Source organism: Drosophila biarmipes, chromosome X (genome assembly GCF_025231255.1).
Source record: "Drosophila biarmipes strain raj3 chromosome X, RU_DBia_V1.1, whole genome shotgun sequence".
In the NCBI taxonomy this organism is placed as follows: domain Eukaryota; kingdom Metazoa; phylum Arthropoda; class Insecta; order Diptera; family Drosophilidae; genus Drosophila; species Drosophila biarmipes.
The window spans coordinates 9,336,721-9,355,958 of record NC_066611.1 but is presented as its reverse complement, the minus strand read 5'-3'; the positions used below and the strand labels follow the sequence as shown (position 1 = coordinate 9,355,958).

Here is a 19,238-nt window from a genome sequence, read left to right as displayed (position 1 = left end):
ATGAGCCCCACTGACATGTACGCCCATTTTTGTTTTGGCATTGTTGGCCGCCGCGTTGGCGTTTTGTGCCTTTTGTTGCGGCCCAGCCGCCACCCACAGGGCCCCGTCGAAAATCGACCAAAAAAAGAGAGCACAGGCAAAGGGGCAAAATGCGGAGAAAAAAATTGTGCCATATGCTGGACGCGGGGCATTGCGATGCTCGGGTCTTCCATCGGGGCGGCCGGGCGGCCGGGCTCGTCGGCTATGGGGTGGGTACTGAGGGGAAGCCCGCTGAAACACACCAAAACCCACTGCCACCCACTGCCACCCACCGATACCCACTTGCCAGCGAGGCGGCACTGCGCAGACGCCGCACCACTGACGCCTGGCATTGGCTTCGTCAAGTTTGGAAGGATACGCCGGGTAGAGACACGCCGCCGACTGCCCAATTCCAGCTGAACGAAGGCGCCGGCAGCGCTGCCCGCTCCCATCGGGCGACCAATCAAAGGGCACAGCCCGGCATTACATAAGAAATTCGGTGGCCATTTTGAGCCCGGCACGTGGACACGCCCACGCTGATAAATAATGAAAACATGTCGTCCGCCCCATTGAAAATAAACTCTGAAGTTAGCGAAACTCATCATAGAATTCTTTATCACAACACCACGCGCGCTTGTCTAGTTGTGAAATCTGTGTGTCCCGTGTACTGTGTGTCCCGTGTCCTGTGCGCTGGCGTTTTTAGTTTCGATCCAAGCATAGTTGCAGGCGGCCCAATAAAAATATATACACATATTCAGAGCGGGGCGGTCCGGTCAAGCGGTAGCGGTACGAAAACAGGCCAACAGGAAACGGAAGTCGGGAAGTCGGAAAGTCGGAAAGTCGGAAAGTCGAGAAAACGCGTCCGCCGACGCCAAACCGTTTCTGCCGTTTCGAGTGCGCGTCATTCAGTTGCAGTCCCAAGAAAGTAATAAGAGAAATTCAAATCACCGACGGCGGCCAGTTAGTTAGCGAAAATCACCTTGGCAACATTTTTTTACTGTGATTTTTTTTGCTCAGTTTCGGTCCAAACGCGTTTGCATCCAATCAATTCAATCCGAAAAATCAGAAACTAACCGGCCAACAAAGGAATCTCTTGTTTGGAATAGAAAATCGGAAGTGCAGTGAAAGTCGAAAGAAAGCAAGAAGAAAGTAGAGAGTAGAGAGAAGAAAGAGCGCCTTCGCATTCGAGCGGGCGCAGTGCATTTGATTTGATCTGTTGATGTCCTGCATGCAGGACACGCGCTAAAGCTGTCCCAGTAAGTGCTTCAAAATTTACTCGCCAACCACTTTCGACGCCTCCAGGGCGTTCAAGCTGGAGGAGGATTTCGTCGGCGGCTGCATGACAATGTCGATGTACTCGACGACGGATAAAATGAAAATGTCAGCGCCCAGTTGTTTTCCAGGACGCTACAGTCCCTCCTATCGAAGTTCGGAGCAAATGCGACGCTGCATGCCAAATCCATCTGTAAGTATCACCAGGACGCTGTTCCTGGGTCCCGAAAAGTCCCCTCGACCTTATCGCGGTGGGCCAGCGAACCCAACAGTTGAGGGGAGTCCTGAGTTCCTTTGATTGAGGTCTCTCAAGACCGACTTTCTTGCGATTCTTCCTGCGACTCTTTGACTTCTCTTCGTCTCATAATTATGCAGTCACATAACCTCTGAACCCTAACTATCCTTGTTAGTTTTACCATGAGTTACTCTATAATGTTTTTTTGATGGGTATAAGATCAAGATATACCAAAGTAAAGGTTGGCTTACATTTTGTACCTTGATAAAGATATTGGGACATTGCCTAAGAGCTTAGTCTTGAATTAATGTATTCATAGGGATCTCTTTTCACTTTGTCTTTTCACTTATTCTCATCATATTGCAATTTATTTTTTAATATTGGCTGATCCGAAATTATCATATCATATCATATCAGAACATATCATAACATATCATTACATACCATAACATATCACAAAATATCATAGCATTTCATAATATATAATGTAGTATCACTAGTAAACCACATATATTATATGATCAGTTCCTTATTTTTGTCTTCTTCATGTACTTTTTTCATTATAATTTCCATTACTTTATTCAGCTAAAAAATATATATTCTCGCTTTAATTATCAATACTGCACACAGCCGCTTAGGATTTACTTAGTCTTATGCTACATACCTATTAGTAAAATAAAAGCCCCACGCAACTACACCTGTAGATAATGACCATTTATAAGACAGTTATTATACCACGGAATATCCTTCCTTCTACAGATTCACATCTCGTCATCTTGCGATTCTCTCGAGGTATGATTTTCACATTAGTACGTTTTCTTCACAATTTCACCGAGTCATTCCAGGGCAAATTGATTGCAGTGGAATGTAATCAAAAGCTTTTGACAATCACAAAACTTCAAGTCATCCTATCGCTTATGAACTATAACGAATTCTGACAAATTAGACATATTTATTATATATAATTAACTTGCCATTGAGAAAATAAGTTCACTTTCCGAGAAGAAAAAAAACACAAAAAGTTTTTAACTTTTGTTGTAAATAACAAACTTTAAATTTCCTGTAATTTCTTTTATTTATCCTTAAATTGGGAAGAATTATTGAAGAACTAATGAATTAACATTTAATATAAATGCATTTAATTTAAATAATGGGACTTCATTACAATGCAAAGCTGTGTTCCCAAAAACCAACTTGCGATTTACTCTATTTTATATATATATATAAATATTCTAATATTGTTTAATAGATCATAACTATATAGGACTTCTCGAGTGTAGAATAAAGCTAACAGTACAGTAGAAAACTTTGTATAAATCCTTAGAGTATAGGATTCTATTTTTATTCAGTTTTATTCATTGACTAATTAAAAAAAAATATTCTGAAATATTCATTTAAAATGCCTCTACTTTACATAAAAATTAAGATTTGTTTTTTTTTAATTGAAATTGAGTCAAGCTAACTAAACAAGTTAAACAGAAATTCAAATAGTAAGCTTTTTCTGATTTAAATAAAAATGTAATTATTATTTCGGCTCTGCTAATTAGTGTTCTTAAAATATGAAAATCATGCCAAACAGTTTTCATGTTTTAAAAGGGCATATAATCATGACTGTTTTCCCGCATAAAAACAGAGTTATCAACCATGTCAAAGGGGAAAGTTGCCATTATTTCACAGCCTGCTCCTGTGACCCGCAAAAATGGGTGCCATTCATACTTTCCTCCGCATTCCGCAGCTGAGTGTAAAAAACACCCGGCTCACAGCCCGGATCTGCGATATATAGAGCTTAGGGATGCCGTGTTTTTCCCGTCTGAATGCATTAATAACGAATAATTCGGAGTATTTGGCAGGCGTCTCGGAGTTCGCCAGTGTCCTGCTGAATCTTTTATGAGCTCTGAGTTAAAAATTGAATGGGAACATGGGCAGACATTAAATGGTTATTACTGACAGTTCTCAGACAGGTTTATTGATGCCAGTCTGCTGGCCAGGATTACAGGTGGCAGAGGGCAAGCGCAAGGCACAGAAACAGGAACAGGAAACGGAAATGGAAATGGAAACAGAGGCGCATTTCCTTTTCAAATCGCGATAATTTCCGGCAAACATTCGTCTTAATTACGTCGTGAGTGTCGCCAAAGTTTGCCGGACTCCGTTGGCCGATTTTGTGGCTCTCACATTGCCCACTAAGCGAACCCAAACTCAAGGGTTGTGCAGTAACCTTGAAAAGTGATTTGAAATTCATTTGCATTAATTATTTACCAACTATTTGTATGCGCTGCTGACCAGCTAGACAAATAAAAAATGTAAAAGCCCAGGGTAGGAGCGCAGAGGCGGAAAAAATGTATTCCAGCTGGCTGAACGAGAGTGCTTGTACCCTGGATGACAAATAGAAATTTAGGAGGTGTTTAGTGGAATGACGTGCAGAATGAAATGGTGCTTATTAAAATATGTTTTTTTTTGGAAAAACCACTGGAATGCAAACAGTTTTTGACCACTTTTACTATCTTAATATCAAAGATTGTGCAAGGAAAGGCAATCGTTTATAACAAGAAAATAAAGAAATAAAATAAATAAAAATAAAGAAATATCAGCTTAACTTCAAAGTTGAAAATGCATACTTAAAGAAAAAGCAGCTTTACTTTCAAGCACTTTATAAGAATCTTTTGGAATCAGGTTCCTTACTCAAGCCAGACCTCTATCGGATTCTGTGCCTTAGAGTGTATCAAAGAAAAGTATCAAAAATAACAATATTAAATAAAAATGTGTTACTTATTTTACTTTACCTTATTTTATTAAAATAAGTGAAATAATTCGCTTAAAATGAAAAGAAAAGTGAAAGGTGCTAAAGGTATGCAACAACATAAATTGCATTATCCTACACATTATTACATAACTTGGCATATCTTAAAAGTGATTTTAAATCACTAATGATATAACCACCTCAGGTTTACCACCTCAGAAGAATTTTTTTAAAAGACAATATCCGCCATAATAACGTCTAAAAATTACTGCGACAAATTGTTAATGGGTGCCATAATAACTAAAGCTGAGACTCAAACTAATTTGTAAAGCTATATAACAAAAAAGAATCCGTAAATAAACTATTTGCAATATACTAAAAACAAAGTATCATGATCAACATTTACAAACTATTACTTTTGTTATTTCTTTAATAAAATTATTATTTATTTATTAAATAAAAGGCATGAAAGTAGGTGAAATCCTGTGAAAAACAAACAAAAACCCCACAAAAACGGGAATTTAAAAAGTCTTCTCTTTAATTTCAATTAAAGTTAAAAAACACCAATAAAAACTAAGTGGCGGGCCAGTTTATGGGGAAAGAGAGTCTGGCATTTTCACCTCAAGCCATGCTACCTCTTGCTAGGGCATAAAATGTGCATAAAGAAACGAGAAAACGTACTTGGAAAGTGTCCAGGGCCAGGTGGAAAAAAGTTGATTGCCTTCGGAACAGGTGAATGGCGGTGCGGGGTGGAGGAATGCCTTTTTTCCCACCCCGTCGACCACGGATTTTCCACTCATTTTCCAACCCCGCCTGCAAGTCCTTAAATTAATCCGACACAAAAGCACTTTAAAGCGGCAAAAAAGAAGATACAAAAAATGGTAAAATCACTTCAAGTGTACTTCTTCTTCAAGAGGCAACAACTACATTTGCTTATCGGATTTATCCGTGCCTCCCCCTCGCAGCCTTTGACCCCTCACCCCTTCGGCTGGCCGTTAGCCACTTTTCGGCTTTTTCGGAAGCCGCCAGCGGACCAAGTTGAATGATCAAAGCGGCGGATTTATAGGATTTATGTGCTACCCCTGGCTGGGCATTAAGCAGGCCAGGGCAGGGGGAAAACCAGGAGGAAATCCGGGGGAAGTCCGGGGGTGGGACACCGGCAGCGAAACGCTTTTTGGCTGGTTACAAAAACACTTAACGCCTTGCAGTCCATTAAATGGAAATTTGTCGCCGATCCCCTGGACCGAAAAGTACCCGTTGAAGGCGGAAAACCGAGCACTGAAAACCGAAAGCCAAAAACCGGGGAAGTGTGACCTCCAGGGGCGTGGGCTTCGGCAGGGGCCGCTGTCATTTAACTTGAATTGTTTGCCTGCCGCACTAAGTGGACAGCGGCGGCGTTAATTTGATTTAAATATTCATAAACTGCATTAAATGGCCGCGACATTAAACCGAAGCCAGCTGGAAAACAATTGACAAATTATTGGCAAAACAACAATAAATAAAAGCGAGTGCCGGATGCAAACAGTGGGAAATCGAATTGAATTGCCGGATTAGCGGCTCAGTTTCAGCGGAATGAAATATTAAACGGGGTAGAAACTATTTAGCAAGTCAATGGAATTTGTGTTATTAACATATAGACACAGTCCTTGAACAACTTAAGGGGTTGGGCAGGCTTTTTGGGTCATATACGAACATTTTCCAGGATTTTTTGAACACTATAATCAATATTGTATAAAATAATAATAATGTAAGAAAAAAATTTGTCAAAAATATCAAATCCATTAAGCTTTGACCATTTTTTAAGATTTTTATAGAACACACTGAGCTTATATTAAACTTTTTTAGTACACTTAAAAACTTATTCTTAGAATTTGTACTAATTTATCTGGCTGCAAGTTTTTAAATTTCGTAGGCATTCAAAAATGACTTAATTAAGGTCCTCATTTTTAAGTAAATAATTTGTAAATCCACCGGTTTCCAAGATGAAGCGCCAGGCTTTGTGACTATTTATTAATTTTTTCTTTCAGAATTTACATATTTCTTACAAAATTAAGCAACATGAACATTATTTACAGATCCTCAAAGAACTGTGGAAATACCATCTCTATTTTCGAATCGTAATTTTATAAAAAATTGATTTAAACATATTTTAAAATTTTATTTTATTTTCAAATTCCAGTGCCTAAATACTTATGCTATATTTCCTTTAGCTTAAACGATATCCTGCGGTTTTTAAAGTTCTCCCTTCATTCGAATTTAATTGCTCCAGTATTCGAGGGTTTGTTTGGCAGCGCAATCGATAAAATCAAGCATTCAGCATTGCGTATCTATTTACACACATCATAAATATTAAATAGCCACAAAAATAAACAACAAAAAATCAAATTATACATATATAGAACACACATCTACACGGAGCACACACACACACGCGGAGCACGAGACTCACGTGGAGAGAAAAATGACTCGAACAAACAAACAAAGTGCGAGACAGAAAGAGAAGGACGAAAAGGATAAAAAATAACAGTTCACTTGATTAATTTTTCACACTAATAAAGAATTTATGTGCAAGTGTGAGCCTGCACTGCGACCCCCTCCCCCAAGCCCACACGTACGTGTGTGCGAGTGTGCGAGCAGGTCAAGACAGAGTCCTGGCCATCCTCCCTCTCCCCCTCCCACTCCTGGCCAGGATCCTGGCCTAGGTCGTGGCTAACAGAGAGCGAGCGGGAGGTCCTGGCACTGCATAATTTGATGAATGACTGCGCATATTAATTCATAAATTAATTTACTGCTGCGCTGCGGTGGAGCATTTATTGGGCAACAAACTGTTGCGAGTCCTGGTCAGGAGTGCTTTGTGGGTTCCCTTGGTCCTGCAGAGGATGGTATATCATCTGGAACAGAGGATAAGGTGCTAAGAGAATATTCAATGTGGTTTTCGGACTAAAAACATTTTATAGGTTAATTATGGGAGACTTACCATCATTTAATTGGCATTATTATGCCGATTTTCAAAGGATTAAACTACTTACATTTACAATATTGGAAGGATAGAATTGGAAATATAAAATTGGAAATGCGATATCAGTTCTTATGCCAATTCAACTTCTATAGTGGTCACGTTCCAAAATCTTAAAGTACTTATCGTAACGATTCAAACCCATTTAAAAAATCAAAAAAACAATTTTTCAAACAGTAAATATTAAAAAGTAATACCATGGTTGTCATTTGGTATTTTTATACTATAAATACAATATGAATCTTTTCGATATTTTAAGACTACCCAAAGACAATTCCCACTAAGAACATGAAATCACGATTTCAATCAAACCCAAAAATATAGCTAATTTTTCATTTAAATCGTAACATCGCTAGAATATCGAAATCATTCGATCAGTACTTTTAGATTTTAAAGTGTGACCGTAGTACACTTTAAAAACCTGAAAATGGTTCAGCTTAATTTCAAACCAAATCAAATTACATATTCAAAAAACAAAGGAATGGAAATTATTTTTAAAATTAAAAGTTTAGAAAACCTAAGACGAGATTATTCGTTTGTAAGCTCAGAAGCATCTTCTAAAGCCCAATATCTTAAAAAGAGCTTGAAGATACTGTTGTGGAAAGGTGATTTTTTTGCTTTTCAAGTAAGGTCGGTCACTTGGCATTTAAAATGCTTTAATGTCGAACAGTAGACACACTCTAAGTACATACATGCGTTATAAATACGGTGGATGTTACTTACAGCTCTCTTTTTGACCTTTTTTGGGTCCTTGTTTTCCGATGGGATCCCGTTTCTGAGAGCACGCATAAACGTGGCCATTAAGGCAACTGTCGCATGGAAACAGCACCAAGCCGACCCCTTTGGGCGCCCACTTGCAGGTGCAAACAAACTGTCGCTGTCAGATTATTTGCACACCCACGCCCCCACCAGCCACGCCCCCTGCCAAGACGCCCCTTTCGACCACGTTTAAGCGGCAATGAGTGGTCGGCCATGGTCGAATGCTTGGATGGCTGGATGGTCGCCGGTGGTCAAGAGTGGTCAAAAGTGGTCGAATGGGCCAAGACGTCATTAAGAATGCACAACATTTTGATTTCTACAATGGCCGTCCTGTCGCCCGGTTATTGTGGTCCGCCACTGCAAAGGCCAAAAAGAGACAGACTGTTCTAGAATGAGAGAGATGGGCGATGGAGGGGGAGGGAGCTCTACACAGAGATATAAATATATAAACATTCGTATAAAAAAGAGTATTTAAAACCCAAAATATACTTTGTTTAAATTATCACCCTTAAGTAACTGAATTTAAAGTTTTAAATCTTTAAATTACTTCTACGAAACATTTTAACTTCTACTTATAAAATGAGTAAAGAGTAAGCATCGCCTAAGCATCTTAAATCTCATAAGACTTACTCCTTTTCTAATTTCTTTCAAAGAAGTTTCCTTACACCAAACATTTTAATTTTGGCTTACAGACATGTAATCAAAATTTATTTTAGATATCAAAATCCGCGTCGTTTTTAAATTAGTTTTTTCACAGATTTTTAGAGCTAGAAAAAAATTAGTTCAAAGGTGATTGCAAATAGTTTTAATTTAGAAATATAGTGAAGTTCTTTTAGATCTACACGGTAAGATGTTAAATAAAGAAAATAATTATATTTTTATATAATTAATTATATAATAACTTTTTATTTAATAATTTATTACAGAAACCATTTAAGCCCTATATATGCAAGAGATTTGAATATAAATATACCAAATATGTTCTATATCAGCTATAGGTGTAGGTCTCCAAGTCCGCAGTTCTCAAATTGTAAATAATGCTTAAAAACAAAGTATAAGATCAACAAGAACGAAGCTATAATTTATTTAGTATAAACTTATCTTTAATTTGCCGATCGTTCTTATGACAGCTGCTTAATATATATATCCGTGTAAAAACAATATCATTCAAAGTTCTGAAATGATATATTCTTAATTCTGTGAGTGCTAAAGGATATAGTTCTTCGAACCGGTACGTTTCAAAAAAGGCTTTTGTTAAAATTTTATATGATAGCTTTATAACCTATAGACTACCTTACGTAGAAACGGACAGACGAACGAACGGACAGATATACGGACATTTCCACTTTAAAAATACATATTTTGAAAAACTTTTTTTTATGAAGTAATACTATAAAATAATATAAAATAAATGAATAAAACGTTTGCCAAAATTTCGGTGACAAACATTTATTTTTATTTAAACAAAAATCCAAATGGCTGGAACCCCCCGATTTTCCCAGTGCACCTGCTGGGCCTTCGAATTACGCCTTTCGCCCGAAAATGGGCCGCAGAACGTGAGCGACGCCGAGTCTCCTGGCCATGTGGGCTCCGTCTCATTCACACTTAACCCCCTTCTTTGGGTCTTTCGTTTTCGTCGTGCGGCGTTTTGAAGTTTTGTGCGCATCTAAATAATTGATTAACTGAAAAATTCGAGCAAGTTTCGTATACACAAGGAGTTCTCAGCGTCCTCGCACACATATACGAATATATATAAATTTATACGTATGTCTATATATAAAATATAAAATCGATAAGACTGGAATAATAAAGACGACGACGGGGACGGGGTCGGCGACGACATGAAGCTGAACAAGCGGGCCCGGGAACCGAAAAACTTTTGAAATTATTTATTTAAAAACCAGCTAGTGGAGCGGGGGAAGTGGAAAGTGGGCTGCCCGACAAGAAATCAATACGAACACAGCTGGTTAAAGGCTTTAAGGTTCCTCTTTTTCTCTCCAAACATGACCAATTAAACAAAAAATTAAAATAACCGCTGCACTGGCACATCATTCTATACACATACTATCGATGTTTGTTCCGTCTTTTCAGAGTCGTTTGTTAGAAGATGCTTCCCTATTATGCAATTCGTGGTCAGCACGTCAGAATGTAAGTTTACAATAACACAATAAACTCAAAAAACAAACCAGAAAACCATGTTTGTCTTGACTTGATTGATTTTCCTTTTCTGAAATTCATTTTTGACACGTTTGCCTTTGGTATTTGATCTCTCTCGCCGAAGCCGACCTATAAATATATCTCTCAGTATATCTATATGTGTGCCAACGTGTATCTGCCATCGAACTTTGCCTTTGTTTAACCGAAAATTGCGAATTGGATTTGGGTGATTTGATCTCTATGTTCCCTATTGTTTCTGCCTGCGGATTATCTATGTATATCCCTGCATCCCCCAAACCCCACCTCGTACCCCCACATATCAAAATTTTAAGCGTTAAGTCCTCCCCGTGGATAGCCGGCCTACTGACCATCCCGATCTCCGCTCTTCTCTCCTCCGCAGGGTGATATCTTCGCGGGCATCAACGACGGCATCCTCAGCAGAGCGGAGGCCCTGGCCGCCGTCGACATCCAGAAGCATCAAGCCCAGCATGTACATAGCCAAATGCCCTCCCAAATCAAGCACGACGTCATGTACCACCATCACTCCATGAGTGGGCCCCCGCAACGTCCTCTGCAGGTGAGTCCGAGCCCTGAGTTCCTAGAATAATTTTCACTTCGGGGGGATTACGAGATATTATCACCATATCACTGACCTATCAACCACAATCCCTTTAAAACACCCTTTCTTTCTTGAGATCTATATAAAATTGATCTTTTTAAAGCAGCACAGGAAATAGCTGTGCTCATTCGCTGCCCCCACACAAACAGTGTACAAAAGCCGTCGGCCTACACACATAGGTTTTGCCATGAAAATGGGGCATATAATCCCTGCTTTCTTTAGAACTGAAAAGATATATATATACCTTAAAAAAACCTTTTTTAACAAAACCAAAAAAAAAGAGATATCCTCACTTCTAAGTAATTAATGGTTATTAAATCTTTTGAAATCTGTTCAGAATATGTATGATAATATATGATACAATGTGTGAATTCAAAACAAGATTTTTTTTGATCATTAATGAATATTATATCTTTTGAAATTTGTGTAGGATAGGGAAGATTTATAAGTTAGGATCTGTTAGGAAGTTGAACAGGGTTACATCCGCTAGAAACATGTCTTTTATTAAGAACACTTTTTAAAATATATAAAGACTAAAAGAAAGCTATGTAAAAGTAATGTTAGAGGTGATCGAAATATATAGAGCCAAAGCCCTTTAAAATGTATTTCCCCAACAAGTACATCCCAGACCCTTTGTCTTGGGGAAACGTCTGCAAGGAACCCACAAACCCGTCACTTCAAATCCTCAACGTCGCGACTTGACTGGCTGGGACAGCTGAGACGAAACCGAGTCAAACACGGATCCAAGCTGCGCCAGGAAGTGGGAATCCCACGGTTGATTGAACCCAGCCGCCACGCCCCCTCTTGCGGTTGCCCCTTTCGAGTGGGAGTGGGTTGGGTTGGACTAGGACGGGGGTATTAGCCATCGACTAGAATGCTGCAAATTATGAAAGTCACTCCCTGATGAAGCGGCCTATAAGTGGGGGAACGGAAACGGAAACTGGAAGGGGCAACGGAACTGTCGCATTGGGACAGCCGAGAACTCCAATTTCCGCTTCCGATGGTCACACGCATGCCTACCTATGGATACATGTGTGTGTGCGGTTAATTTGAAATGTTTCTTTAATAAAATTAAAATTGTGACGTGTAAGCCTTCTGGGAACGCGCCACGTGACGGTCGTTTGCCAGGTAAGCACATCATGATTCGTGTCGTTAATTGTATTGTACTTCAACTCGAACTGGGCGTTCCGAGGAACTTTCGCCGGGGGCTTAGGGCCCAAGTGGTGGTTGCTGCTCTATTAGAAGTTGATTGTAATCAAATTACGCAAGCAACCTGTTCTTTTTTTTTTTTTGTCCCGTTTCCAGAGCCTCCGGCTAGTTGTAGTTGCTCTGGCTGGTGTTGCTGCGGCGCTCAGGTTGCTCCGGCGCTCGTGTTGCTGTTGCTCTTGCCACTTGTTTTCGGCACAATCGAGCATGACGAAAGTGCGCCCTGTCCACGCGCCGTCCGCGGTGGTTGATGCGGTCGTGACCCCCACCCGCCGCCGCCAACGCCGCCGCCGCCGCCAATCCTCCGTAGGCAAAATAATCCACCCAACACTCACCCGATCCTGCGAGTCCCTCCTGGCACTTGGCACATGGCACATGGCACATAGCGGAGAGCACATAACCCATAACCCATAACCATTCCCAATTGCCAGCGCGTGCTGTCCTTAATTTTCGGCAAACACACTCGGCGCACTCGAGAGTTTCGATTTCGGTCTCAGGTGCCGGCCAACTCTATCAATCACCCACACTCCCGGGCCCTCAGACACCCCTGGATGTATCAGTCCTTGTCCTGGGCCCAAGCCCACTCCCATTCCCACTCTCATACCCATTCCCGCACACGATCTCCGATTCGATTGTTAACAAATTGGCTTTTCCGGGCAGAGGGTGCCCATCGAGGGCTTATTAATAAGGACAAGAAATCAAAGAGCTCTGCGTTCTCGCAAGTCTCGAATAACAATAGGAAGAGTTACTGGTTAGAGAACTACAAGTAGACAGTCTTTATAGAAGTCCAAAACAAGGGAATGCTATAAAATATAAAAATATTTTCGTTACAAAGAGACTTACATAACATTTTTCAGCTTCAGCAATTTTTAAGAGAAAGCAACTAATGTTAAATATTTTTTAAAAATATATGTCCAACAAATAAGTTCGTTTATGATGTGCTCTATAAACTATAGAAAAATCAAAGTCCCTATAGAACTTTTTCTCGAACACTTTAAAGGGTTTTGGGTATTATTATTTTAGGACTTTGGCCACCGCCTGCACTTGTCACCCTTCCATGAGACCCTCGACACATTGTGTCAACCGCATACAAGTTGGGCAGCTGACCCACCCAACCATAAGTCCCCGCTCCCACATCAAATATTGAGACCCCAAAATCTGGACAATGTGGGAATGCCGCAGTGCTGGACAGCTGGACTTCCGCCGACCTCTGTGCGAATATATGCAAGCTCCAAAATTTGGCAAACGGAAAAGAGTTTATTTTTAAAGGCGAAACTCGCGGGCCCAGCGAGCCTTGTCCCTGAACCACTTATCCAGGTCCTCGTTTATCTGGCGCGTCGTCGTCTCGTTGAAGATCCGCATTTCATGGCGCATCCTCTCCAACTCGCAGAAGATTCGCTCTGTGTACCGCTGGTCAAGGTAGAACTTGGCTTTGTGGACCAGCAAAAACTCATCTGATTCCTCATGCGACAAATCTATGTTCCCGACATCGGAGTAGTCGTAGGTGGCCACATGAGCCTGCAACTTGGCCTCGTCCTCCGGATGGATTCTACCCGTTGTCTTAAACATATCCCAAACCTCGCATATACACCGGTTTGATTCGGGTTCTTGACTGGGTTTATCTGCTGGGTTGTCCTGACTCTGGACTGCAACCTCTGGTTTGAAAATGTCCTCTTGGTTCAACTCGTCTTCTAATTGGCTTGGCTTAGCCTTTCGTTGAATTTTATTTTCTACGTTAGGGATAATCTCTTTGGACTGCATTATAACATCTGGTTTGCCTAGCGAGTGGATTTCTGCCTTAAACCTTCTCTTAAAAATTACCTCTTGGTTCAAGTCTGCCTCTGCTTTACACCTGTTTTCTGGTTTAGAAATAGTCCTTTTACCTGTTACAGCTTTAAGTTTAAATCTATTCTCTGGCTTAGACAAAACCTCGTCTTTTGACTGCATTTTAACCTCTGGTTTGGAAAGTAAGGGAACATCTAGTTCAAACCGACGTTTAAAATATACTTCTTCATTTAACTTAGTTCCTAAATTCGTCCTTTTATCTGACTTGGGGATATCAGTCTTTTCCCTTGGTCCAGCAATTAGTTTAAAATTATGCTCTGGCTTAGACAAACCCACCTCATTTGACTGCATTTTAACATCTGGTTTGGTAAGTGAGAGAACATCCGGTACAAACCTTGGCTTACAAAACTCTTCTTCATTTAGTTTAGCTTCTGATTTAACATTTTCATATGCCTTTGGGGTACCAGTCTCTTGGCTTGGTTCAGCAATTAGTTTAAAATTATTCTCTGGCTTAGAGAAAACAACCTTTTTAGACTGCAATATAACCTCCGGTTTGGTCAGCGGCAAAACATCTGGCATAAACTGGCGTCTTAAATATACTTCTTCCTTCAATTTAGGTTTCAAAATCATCTTTTTATCTGGTTCAACTTGAGACTCTTGTTCTGTTAGGGTTAGGACATCTAGTTTAAACTCTTTTTCCCATTTTGATTTTAGTTTGATCTTATTCGCATTTGGGATTTCAGTGTCTAGGCTTGGTTCAGAGTTAAGTTTAGACTTAGACTGCATTTTAACCTCTGGCTTCGCAAGGGAAAGAACATCTGGAACAAACCGTCGGTTAAAACTAACCTCTTTGTTTAATTTAGGTTCTAATTTAGTATTGTTTATTTCCTTTGGGATATCAGTTCCTTGACTTTCTTCAGCTTTTTGTTTAAATATGTTCTCTAGCTTGGAAATAACCTCATTAGACTGCAGTATAACCTCTGGTTTGCTTAGCGAAAAAACATCTGGAATAAGCTGTGGTTTAAAATTTACCTCTTGGTTCAACTTAGCTTTCAATTTGATATTATTTTCTGTCTTAACGAAGTCCCTACATTGGCTGGGTTCAGCTCCTTGTTCAGGTTTATTCTCTGGCTTTGGGATAACCAACTCTTTAGGCTGCATTTTAACCTCTGGTTTGCTTAGTGGTAAAAGCACTGGTGTAGCATGGGCATCACCTTTTATCCCTTGCGTTGCTTCAACTTTAGGTTTAGGAAAGTTAACTTCATCAGCCTGCCTTATAACTTGTGGTATAGCAGCTGGCATAAGTTTATTCCCTGCCATAGAGGTAGCTACGTTTTGAGGATGCAATTTAACCTGCGTTTCGGAAAACGGTATAGTATTTCGTTTAAATATCATGTCTTGGTTGGGTTCCACGTCTGATTTAGGCGTTAAAACACAAGCTCCACCAGTCTGCCTTATAACCTCTGGTTTAGGTTGTGGTTCTGCCTTAAAAGTAACATATTCCTTAGTCAGTCTTCTAACCTGCAAAGTAGCCTGAAAACTAACCCTCACCGTTCGGGTAGGCTTATCTTCTCCTTCAGCTTTATTCCCAGACGTTGGAATAACAACCTCACTGTTCTGCCTTATAACCCTTGTGTTGGTATGCAGTATAACCTTCGATTTGGTTAAAGTTACTTCATCAGGTTTTGTCGGCGACTTAACCTCAGGATTGGCCAGTGGAAATAAAACTAGCTTATCTGCTGGTTCAACTCTGGGATAATCTAGCGGTCTTTGCTCTGGCTCTGACCTACGAACTTGTCCTTCTTTAACCTCTGTTTTGGTCAGTGACTTAACATCCGGCCCATTCTGCATAATAACCTCCGGTTTGGTCTGTGAAATTTCCTCCGGCCTAACCTCTAGTTTAACACCTTGTTTTGGAATCATCACTGCTTCGTTCTTGGTCTCTGATGATGGTATTATCTTCTGATTTTCTGTGACCACCAAGTCCAGCTTTCGCTTTGGTTTTGGGGGTACCTCCGGTTTTATTTTATTAGGTTTTCCGTTTGCCTCATGTCTTGATAGCTTCTCCACGCCTTCCGCCTGCACACTCGATATCAATTTCTTATTAAAAGTGCAAAATGGACAACGGGCCTCAGACTTTCCCAGTTCCGGCCAAGAGTATCCTTTTCGGATGTGAAGATCTCGATTTGAATGCATTCTTCTTTGTTGGCCGAAAGAACATTTAATTTTGCGTCCTTAAAACTGAGTATATATTTCCTTTAACTTTTAGAGAAATTTTTGTATTTTTTTATATTACCTTTTGCCGAGTACGTTCGATCTCTATGAATGTGGACTGGGAACTGACGAAAAGGGAGTGATATAGCTTGAAATGTTTTGCGAAGGCATAACGATGGGAATATTTCCGACTTGCTAAGGCATTTTAAACATAAGTTAAGGCTTATAAATTATTTCTTAGATCCAAAGTTATAGCATGCATTATTAATATTTTGGCTAAACCAAGCCAGTTCCACCTGTTTTCAGAGGTGAAATTCTGTCAGCCGGAGTTGGCGAACTTCTGCTAATTGTGGCCCAACTTTGGGAAGCTAGCTCAGGTAGTGCTACGTAGGTTTGCACCATCCCCGAACCCTTTCAGCCCCCGAGGAGGAACTTTGGGCATGGGGCGGGCAGAGATGGTGGGCTGTCAGAAAGTCCCGGTAACATGTGTCATAATCGTTATGCCAGAAGACAGAAGGCCCCCAGCGCTGTTTCCCGGCCACAGGAAACATTACAAAACTCATTAAATTAAACTAATTTACGAGCCGGCAAGCAGCAGCCCCAATCCAACTGGTTGGGCTGCTGGTTTTCGGCTTTGCTAGCATATGAAAAGCCAATTATGTGGAGAGGCAATGGCAATAAAAGCGAGGCGGCGGCAAAAGGGTAAACAAGAGTAAATATAATGCTAATTAAAATAATCATATCCATCATAAAACCCACTGCCCGCCAGGGGGGAGGGCTTCGGAGGCCTCCGAGCGCCGGGGATGAGGATTGTTGTCAGGTTGTCAGAACATTTGTAACAATTACGGCAGCGGCAAAATATCCATTATCAGTTTCAGGCCCAACTGTGCCAAATCAGCGGGGATATGTTTCCCTTCCGGTTTCTGTTTGGGCTTGGGTTTCAGTTTTTCGAGATGAGCCGGCCACTTTGCAGGCGTTTATCACGGATTTTTCCGGTCCGAACTTATGCTCCGATCTGGTTATTCCATATTTTCCGGCCGCGCAACCCTCGCTCACTTAATTCAATTTAAATTACACTTACACATTTCCGGCCGGGGCGCACATACATATCCTGTCCATTAGTATTCGCAACATATGGCTCAATTTCCCTCGAATCGAGCCGCTTTCCAGGCACGCACTGCCCAAGGGGACATGGGATACATACCGGGCAGGATTCGGGGGTTCTCTGAGGTCTGAACTCTGAAGTTTGAAGTCTGAGGTCCCTGTTCCTGTTCCTGCAGTTCAACCACAAGTGGTTTATCATACCGAAATTCATTTAGTGCACCTGTTTGATTTTTCCTAGCCCGCCCTACCCCTTCTCGGCCTGCGGTCGGCATATTGTTCTGTAAATATCGTTAACTCACCATTGCCGCTCCACACGCGAGCCAAACTCCTCTTCCACATCCACATCCACTTCCGGTTCCTTTAACTACTTTGCCTGCCTCGTTGGCCCGGCGGCGACAGGCGACAACAGCAAATATTTGTCTTTTGTTAGAAACAACTTACCGCTAACTAGGGTGGCCTCGTCCAGGGTGGACCTTCGGGGGATCCGCGCTGAGGGCGAAAAAAAAATATTATGAGTGTTGAAGAAATGTCTGGTTATTTTGTATGAAGGCAATAGAAGACGTAATAAACCTTGATCATTTTTACACCTTTTAAAAACAAATAGTTAATTAGCTTTAAGTTATACAATACCTAAGTAAGTAGTTGCTAATTTAGTACATTTAATCAAATACATTTTTGTACCAACAATCCTTGGTTAAATACAAATACATTTTTGTACCAACAATCTTTGGTTAAATACATGTTTATTATTTATGCTACCAATTTCTGCACTAAAATAAATGGGTAGTTGTATTAAACCTTGAACATTTTTTACAACTTTTACATTAAATTATTCATATATCAGTTGTCTTTTATTTTTATTTAACAGCTTATAATATCTACAGTACCCAAATAAATATTAATATTAAAGACATTTTTGTTCTATCAATCTTTGATAAATGTCAGTATATTACTTATGATGCCAATTTATGGTTCGAAAACAACTGAGAAGTCGTAATAAACCTTAATAACTTCTTAAAACTTCTAAAAATTAATCGTTTATCAGCCGTATTTCTAAAGCACCTAAATAAATATTTACTAATCTATAAAATTTAGTAAAATACACTTTAGTACCAACAATTTTTTGTTTAATCATCGCAAAAGTATACAAAATATTGTTTAATCACAAAGCAAAGAACAAAAAGTATTCCAGAGCCCTACATATTTAATGTTATATACTTTTTGATTAAAGGTCATTAAAAACCTTTCGTAAAGACGGCTATTTACCAGCACTTACCGACTTTATTGCAATTTTCCCTAAGTCACTTTGCAACCGCGAATTGCAACTCAAACAAAAGTCGTTTGACTGTAGTTTACCGTGCATTGAACTCTAATTTGGCTCGTTGAAAAGGCAATCGAAAAATGCATTAGACAAACAATTGACAACCCTACACCCCAGGAAATCGCCCAAATAGCCCATTTATCGATTATTGCTTGTTTATCGTCTGGCCATCAGAAGCCATGTCTGGTTATCGATTACGCTGTCATTTATCGCCGGCTTGATTGACTTAATTAAATGTGTAACCATATTTAATGCTGACCACCAGGGAGCCACAAAAAGCGTAGCCACAACAAACTCATCAAAAATAGAGCAAATTATGATTATTAATGCATTAACTTTATTTAGTGGCCGACCGTTGTTTTTGCTTAGGTGAAAGTTCAATGTCTGTCTGTCTGTCTGTGGGGCGAGCATGTTTTTCATTTATTTATTTTATTATTTGCGCTGTGCAGAAAGCTTTGTGTCATCCAGTGACAATTTACCGACCCCCAATCCACTTTCCCCCACGATGTTTCCCTTATTTATTTATTTAGTTTCCTTTTCTTCATCAATTATTTAGGACCTGTATGTGTTCGTCTTTTTTATGGCCGAGACAATTGGAGACACGGGGCGTTCAGGGATGGGAAAAGGGAGAAAGGCAAAGGAAAAGTAGGAAAGAAAAGAAAAAAAGGAAAGAAAAGAAAAAAGGAAAGAAGAGGACACGGACATCGCTCATACGCCAGGTGGCACTGCGTCCTGCCCAGTAGTTAATAGTTCCACACAATTACACGCAACTTCGACTGCAAACTGCACTTTCTC

The 19,238-nt window shown here is 40.2% G+C and overlaps 2 protein-coding genes across 5 annotated transcripts in view; one reads left to right on the top strand and one right to left on the bottom strand.

Annotated features, from left to right (window-relative positions):
- The first annotated feature begins 800 nt into the window (after positions 1–800).
- LOC108026403 (inhibitory POU protein) overlaps positions 801–19,238 on the top strand; it is a 37,468-nt gene continuing 19,030 nt past the window's right edge. The window contains exons 1-4 of one of the 3 annotated variants that reach the window (XM_044093216.2): positions 801–1,483; positions 2,285–2,317; positions 10,129–10,185; positions 10,595–10,771. In XM_044093216.2, coding sequence (XP_043949151.1) covers positions 1,358–1,483; positions 2,285–2,317; positions 10,129–10,185; positions 10,595–10,771 — 393 coding nt within the window. In that variant the 5' untranslated portion in view covers positions 801–1,357. The remainder of the gene's footprint in view (positions 1,484–2,284; positions 2,318–10,128; positions 10,186–10,594; positions 10,772–19,238) is intronic. The other 2 variants (XM_017097330.3, XM_017097346.3) reach the window with 2 other exon arrangements.
- On the bottom strand, positions 13,257–16,190 carry LOC127010917 (titin-like). 2 transcript variants are annotated; one of them, XM_050886743.1, is made up of 2 exons: positions 16,101–16,190; positions 13,257–16,045 (listed from the first exon to the last, which is right to left on the bottom strand). In XM_050886743.1, exon 2 carries the CDS (start codon positions 15,998–16,000, stop codon positions 13,283–13,285), a length of 2,718 nt encoding a protein of 905 aa, XP_050742700.1. In that variant the 5' UTR covers positions 16,001–16,045; positions 16,101–16,190; the 3' UTR covers positions 13,257–13,282. The 2 variants fall into 2 exon arrangements, with proteins under 2 accessions (XP_050742700.1, XP_050742702.1); XM_050886745.1 differs by having other exon boundaries at positions 13,257–16,038; positions 16,101–16,117.

Bases quoted from the DNA above. Each gene is read 5' to 3' on its own strand.
- LOC127010917 (XM_050886743.1), bottom strand. From the start codon at position 16,000: ATGCATTCAAATCGAGATCTTCACATCCGAAAAGGATACTCTTGGCCG.